The sequence below is a fragment of the Cornus florida genome, unplaced genomic scaffold (assembly GCF_030987335.1).
Source record: "Cornus florida cultivar Cherokee Brave unplaced genomic scaffold, ASM3098733v1 CherokeeBrave_3.0.0_Hap2_Chr05, whole genome shotgun sequence".
Classification (NCBI taxonomy): domain Eukaryota; kingdom Viridiplantae; phylum Streptophyta; class Magnoliopsida; order Cornales; family Cornaceae; genus Cornus; species Cornus florida.
In genome coordinates this window covers 21,318,058-21,325,164 of record NW_026775575.1, presented here as the reverse complement: position 1 = coordinate 21,325,164, position 7,107 = coordinate 21,318,058, and the positions used below count along the sequence as shown (strand labels likewise).

Genomic DNA, 7,107 nt, shown 5'->3' with positions numbered 1-7,107 from the left:
CTACCACCTTCCACCACCACCACTGTTACCGCCTTTCACTACCATCACCACCTTCCGCCACTGCCACAGCCCTACACCACCATCGCCGCCTTTCACTACCACCGCCACCGCCTTTCAACAACCACCACCATCTTTCACCACCGCCACCTTCCGCCACCGCCACTGCCGCCTTTTACCACCGCCACCGCCACCGCCACCACCACCTTCCACCACCGCCACCACCACCTTCCACCATCGCCTTCCACCACCTTCTACCACCGCCACCACCACCGCCACCGCCTTTCACCATTGCCACAACCACCACCTTCCGCCACCACCACCACCGCCACCACCACCTTCCATCACCACCACCACCACCGCCTTCCAACACCACTATAGTCACACAACTATCTCCTTCCACCACACTACTGTCACCGCCTTCTACCAACACCACTGCCACCTTCTACCACCACTGCTACCACCAATTTCCAGCATTGCCACCACCGCTGCCTTCCAACACCACCATCTACACTACTATCACTTTCCACCATCCACCACCGCCACTGCCACCAATTATTTTTAAAAAATTATTAGAGAATATTATTTTGTTAATTTAATTTAATCTATTTGTTATTAAGAGGGATATTTTGGAGAATTTAATTAAAAATTTATTCCATTCTAAATTTTAAATTGGTTCAACCAAACACTAGAATGGTTATTATCATTCCATTCCTACACATTTCATATTTACAACCAAACAATAGAATGAGAATGACCATTCCATTCCATTCTCATTCTCATTCTCATTCCATTCCCACTTGCATTCCATTCCATTCCTGCACACCAAACGTAGCATAAGAGAAAGGAAAATAGGAGTGATGAATCATCATTCATCCTTTACAAATTTTCATCCCTTAAAAAATAAAGGGAAGTGAGGAATGAAGACAGGAAGGTCTATTATATAAGTTTTAAATTTCAATATTATTCTAAATTATATAAATTTTAAATTTCAATATTTTATTAAATTATACCAATTATAAATTACAATATTTTCATCCATAAATTACATATTGAACAATTTAAAAGTCACACTTCCCTTTTTCCCTAACAAGCACAATCACTACGCTCGAATGTCTCTTTTTTCCTCTTCTATCCAAGTTGCATGTTTCCTACTTAACGAGGCATTAGAGAGAATTGTTGATCATGTTTAGATGGAGAAAAAGGCAGTTGGCAAAACATAAGTGGACTCTGCACAGACTTGACGAGTTGACTAAGAAACTGGGCCTTCCACTAGTGCAATGCAGGTGGACGTCATTGATGCATTAATATCTTTAGTGCTCCACTTCATAATAAAGACAAACCTTCAAACATGATCCTTGATGTTATCTATTCTGTTTAAAGGGAAAAAATAAGGGACTTGACAGCAAACCATAGTGATTGATTTTAGTGACGGGGAACAAACCGGCCCTATTATTAATTACGACCATTGACAAATATGGAACACCAAGTTAACTGCCATTGGACAAAGAATTATGTTTTTGCACTCCGATATCTCCACTTTTGTTTTGAATGCTATTCTTTAGATCCCTGATGAACTGATCAAAATTTTTATGTGATGATCCATCTGTCACTGCATTTTCCAGTTTCTTTTTCACCTCTTTGATCTCCTTCTTGAAATTATCCCCTGATTTTCCACTCATCAGACGGTTGATCTTCTCAGACACTTCCTCCCTCTTGATTGGCTTTTTGTCAATGAGATTGATACCAACCTTCCAATCATCCACCACTAGTTTTCTGTTAGTGAATTGGTCGGTGTAGAGTGGAAAACATAACAAAGGAACTTCACACCAAATGCTTTCCAATGTTGAGTTCCATCCGCAGTGAGTCAAGAACCCTCCGATGGCTGGGTGTGCCAACACCTGTATCTGGCAGCACCAAGGTACGATCATGGCACGGTCGCCCATCTCCTCCTTAAATCCAGCCGGCAGCGGATCCACGTCGTCGGAGCTCACGATGTCAGCACGGAGCACCCAAAGAAAACTAACTTTGCTTAGTAACAGACCTTGTGCTATCTGCTCGAGATCATTTTTGGTGACATGAGCATAGCTACCAAAGGACACATACAGAACTGAGCCATGAGGCTTGGTCTTGAGCCATTCGGTGCAGTCCGACTCGGACCACAGGCTGGTGGCTACAGTGCTCTTGGTGAACCCAGTTGGGAAGATGGGTCCCACGGCATAGAATGGCATTTCGGCCTGTAGAGCTGAGATGGTGTCGGATTCGAGTTCTTGCACCGTGTTGCATAGAACAAAATCTGCACCCCTAACATCCTTGAATGCGTTGAAGATGATCTGATGGCACACCGATGATGTATCCGTTTCTTGTAGATACGACGTTGTGTCCGTCGGATTGATTTCTCGAACTCCCGGAATGTAATATATGGTGTCCTCGCGTGTATCTGAGTACAATTTATTCATTTAGTTTTTAATACCACGAATAAGAAAATGCGGTTTAAGTGACTAACGTACGTCGACTCCAAATAAAATAAAACTGAGGTTCATTTGTCAAAAAATAAAGAGTAAGAAAACCTAAAAAGTAGAAGATGAGATGGTCAATAATGACCAACTAAGTTTGAGTCATCTTCCTTGAGGCTTGAAGCCGCCGACCTCTTGATATATATTTTATTCAATATTTTATCCTATCCATGTGAGATGGAAGTAAACGTGTTCCAACTACCAAGACGATAAGTTAATTAATTGCTACACACTGCCACACACCATCCAAAATGATGTCAAGCAAATGCGTTTTGGTGAATTTTCTATTTACAGTCTTTTGGATATTTACGGTCCATGTTCAAGATATTTACAGTCCATGTTCAAGATGGGATAAACTGAGATTTTTATACGATTATTGCATGGAGAGAGCGTCATTTCACATCCCCTTATAATGCATAGCATCTATCCATTTATGAAAATAAAAATCTATAGCGTATAATTTCATTATTCAAAATTTGATAAATTAATTACAGAATTGGAGGGTCCAACAGTTTGCATTTGATAATGAAAATCTACTCTAATCAAGTGCGGAGTCAGAAATTAAATATAAATGCCAACGGGACAAAGTGTAAAAAAATAATAATAATAAATATGATAATTAATATAGATTCTTCAAATTTAAAGAAAAAAAAAATTACTCAAAATAATATGTCAATTAATTAATAAGTCATTTAAAAAAGATAAATAGTTAACAAAAAAATAAATAAATAAAAAATAAAAAATAATAATAAGAGAACTTTGAAAGGAAAAAAAAAATAAATTTTGATTCAAAAAGGAAAAATTGACTTTTTTTTTTAACGGAATTAAATAAATATAAAGAATAAAAAGAGAAAAAATACAAGAAATAATTTTAAAAAATAAAAATTTTAGGAATGACATTATATAAATTTTTTCACATATACATATAAAAATAAATAAATTTAATATACGTATTATAGTATATAAGGCCACACCAGGGGCGAGCATACATTGACACACTGACTCCACCCCTCCCTATAATCCTATAAAATTAACCCAAAAACTTATGTTAATTATAGGAACCATTTATGACACGAATAATGATTTGTCCTCCACCCTTTAATAATTTCAGTCCATAATTATTGTGATTCCAATACATCCTCGAACAGAGTAGGTTTCGATTGGTTTATCTTTAGGTCCTTATTTTTGGGAGGAGCTATCTGTATTCTTACCACTTAAATGTATTGAAAATGTTAGATAGCATGGTATCTTAATTAGTTGTTTATTTTATTTTTCTGAGTTAGAATACTGATTTTGAGGGTTGAACTCATCCTACTAAATTTATGAAAGTAAAAAGTGACATGATCGTGACATCATTAAATTTAACAATGTTATGGTGATGGTAACCAAAGAAGGCAGGAAAATTTTTCGGGATCCCATCCATCCTTAGAATCCCTATTTAGCAATTTTGGACAGGAAGAAGATCAATATATTTCTCTTTTGTTATTTTTTCTTTGGTTGCGTGTGTGAAAGAAAGAGAGTGAGAGAGTTGACTTACCATAGCAATCAAAGTGGCAGTTTTTCCTCAGAAGATCCACATGATAATACAGTGCGAAAACCAAGGCAGGTTCTGTCCAGAAAGAAATATATTTGAGTCCAAACTTCTTGGCCGTCTTCGAAGGCCACACGAAGAACGTATCCGCTATCAAACAATTCACCGCCTGTTCTGACTTCACAATCTTTGCCACTGCCTCCTCTACGTGGGCGGAGAACACGTGCAACAAGGCAGCCATGAACTGGTCATGGTTGAGCGAGCGGTCGAACTCGAGAGGGAGGCCGTCGGAAACGGTGAGGTAACGGATGTCAAGGCCGGATTGCCGGACTCTTGCGAAGATATCGTGATCGTTGTCAGGCTCGGATTTGGATGTTTGCTGGTGTATGAAGTGGGTGTTGATGAAGGTAATGGTGAAACCTCTTGATGCCAGTATGATGGCTAGATGGACGGATGGGATTAAATGGCCTTGAAGTGGATAGGCTACAAAGATTGCATGAGGTTTTTCCTGTTCATCCACCATGTTTTGAAGAGCCTATTGAGGCTTCAGTTTTTGGTTTTCTTAGGTTTCAAGCTCAAAGATTTGGAAGGAGGAAGAGACTTTTAGAGCAATGAAAGTTAAAGAGAGAGAGGAATTGATGGTTAAAGGTTTATTTAAATTGGCAAGCATCTCCAAAATGACCGAATACATATGCCTAAATTTCGGAAACCCATGGACGAAAATGGTAGCAATTGCTCACCATTTATTTAAAGCAGTGCGACTCCACATAAACATCAGTGTCTATGAAAATATCATAATTACATATGGTGACCATTTTTTTTCTCTCTCTCTCTCTCTCTCTCACGCACACACATGTATATACACATGTACGCACTCAACCTCCTCACCAGCCGCCACAATGTTGGACTATTGCTTATCCTTTTTAACTAAATAAAGAGACTTGCTACTTGACCCATAAAGTTATAGTAGCAGAGCTTGGTCATGTAGTTCCTCTATGTCGTAACAAAACTTAAAAATAAAAAGATTTTACCTGCTAAGTTGGCACCTTTCGCCATAAATTTTTTATTATTTATTTATTTATTTATTATTATTATTATTATTATTATTTTATTGTCAAGAAACACACACCACTTTATTCTTTTGGAGACATGAACTCTTACCATCTACTTTAGAAGGTAGAGGTGATATCACTAGGCCGCAAGGTCCTTGGTGCCATAAAAATTTGACTAGTGAAAGTAAGCTCAATCTCCGTCCATTCATAAATTTTTGCGTCAAGTGCAGAAAACACCCTTATAGTATATTTATAGTGCATATTATAAGATGTGTAGCAGAATATATTGTGGAAAGTTTATTTTTGTATCTAGAGAGGATTTGATCTCGTGCTTCTCTATTCAATTAATTCTACTAAAGTTACCTGATTAATTAAACAATCACATGTAAGATAAAAGTGAGTAAAGTGTAGAGATGACACTAGGATTTTTAGCGAGGAAACCTCGATTGGCAAAAGAAACCAATCGTTGTGAGAAAAAACATTATGTTTGAAGCAATCCATTATGTTTGAAGCAAAGTATAATGAATTTTGACTCAAGCTCACACTTTATCGTTCTACCAAAAATCAATCATTGACAATCCTTGACTATGTGACTCCCCCATCCAACAGCTCTTGACCTCAAACTTACACTTGATCTTTGTAGAATGATTGCTTATAGATCAAACAACACTCCACGAAGGCTTTAACCTCTTCAAAGTGTGATCGCTTCACCCCTTTTCTTCAGATCTAAATTTGATGAAGAATGAATAGATCTGCTTTCTCTGCTCATTTCAAATGCAATATTTAATAGACTTGAACATGATCAAGATTTGAACAACACTCTAAAATCACTTGTGTATATATAGTGTGTATGCTCTTAAAAATCTCACAAAAAGGCTTTTAAATAAATCATAAGTTTAATTCAAAAAGTAACACCAACCTAGATGAGAAGACATGTTTACATAGACTTTCAAAAACCTAGATATACTTGGAAAAGAAGTTAAATTCATGCACAGGTTTTTAGAAAGAAGTCTATACCAAATAGGAAGTTTAAACAGATCAAGAAACTAAGTTACCAAAAATTTCTGAAGTCCTTGAACCGGTTTCCTGAACCGGTTCAAGTTGGGTAGTGTTTGAAAATTTTGATGTATTGAATCTTTAACCAGTTCAGCAGCGTGAAACTGGTTCAAGTTAGCCAGACTTGAATTGAAGGTTAACACTTAAACTTTTTGCAGTTTTGAAAAATAACTCGTGCATGCAAGTGTCCTAACCTTCTAACTCAACTTCCTAAAGTGTTGTTCTTACCTTTTCTTAGACTTCATACTATTAAACACGGACAACTCTTCAGTTCCGCAACCAATCTCGATATTGAATTTTAAACTTCGAAATGCAACTCAATCGGACTTGTTTTGACATCAAAATTAGCCAATTACAAAATATATATCTCACAATCTCCCTTTTTGGAAATTTTGTGTCAAAACCCTAAAAATAAATATAATCTACCCAAGCAGAAAAAACAAATTACAATTTGTTAAAAAAATCAAAATTTTATTTCTCTTGAATATCTTCTATTCTTTTCATTTTTACTTGAGTGAAAGTTCACATGATTTTCTGCACAATGATCAAGCAAAACTATAAGTGAAGGTTTAATATAAAAAATATATAAACTCCCCCTAAATTTAACATAGATATAACATAGATATCTATCCCCCTTTTTGGAACAAATTGACAAAGAGAAAAATGATAGAGAAGACAAAAACATGATGCATAAGATTATACGAACATGAAAGCATACCATCATAAGCAAAAATAAAAATCCAAAAGATAACTGATAATCAATATAGACAATTAATCATCAAGATCATCTCCATCAAACAGAATAGTAGTGGTCATCACATCATCACCATCATCATCATCATCATCATCATCATCATCATCACACATCTTCATCTCATTGATGTCTCTGGAAGTGCAAGTCTGTAAACATCTTCTGTAGAACCACCTGACTGTTGAATTCAAAGCATCTTCACCT

General features: G+C 36.6%; 1 protein-coding gene across 1 annotated transcript; it reads right to left on the bottom strand.

The window, feature by feature from the left end:
* Positions 1–970: 970 nt before the first annotated feature.
* Positions 971–4,849, bottom strand: LOC132306181 (UDP-glycosyltransferase 86A2-like). The gene is made up of 2 exons (XM_059803465.1): positions 4,051–4,849; positions 971–2,437 (listed from the first exon to the last, which is right to left on the bottom strand). Exons 1-2 carry the CDS (start codon positions 4,565–4,567, stop codon positions 1,488–1,490), a joined length of 1,467 nt encoding a protein of 488 aa, XP_059659448.1. The 5' UTR covers positions 4,568–4,849; the 3' UTR covers positions 971–1,487.
* Between the last annotated feature and the right edge of the window lie 2,258 nt (positions 4,850–7,107).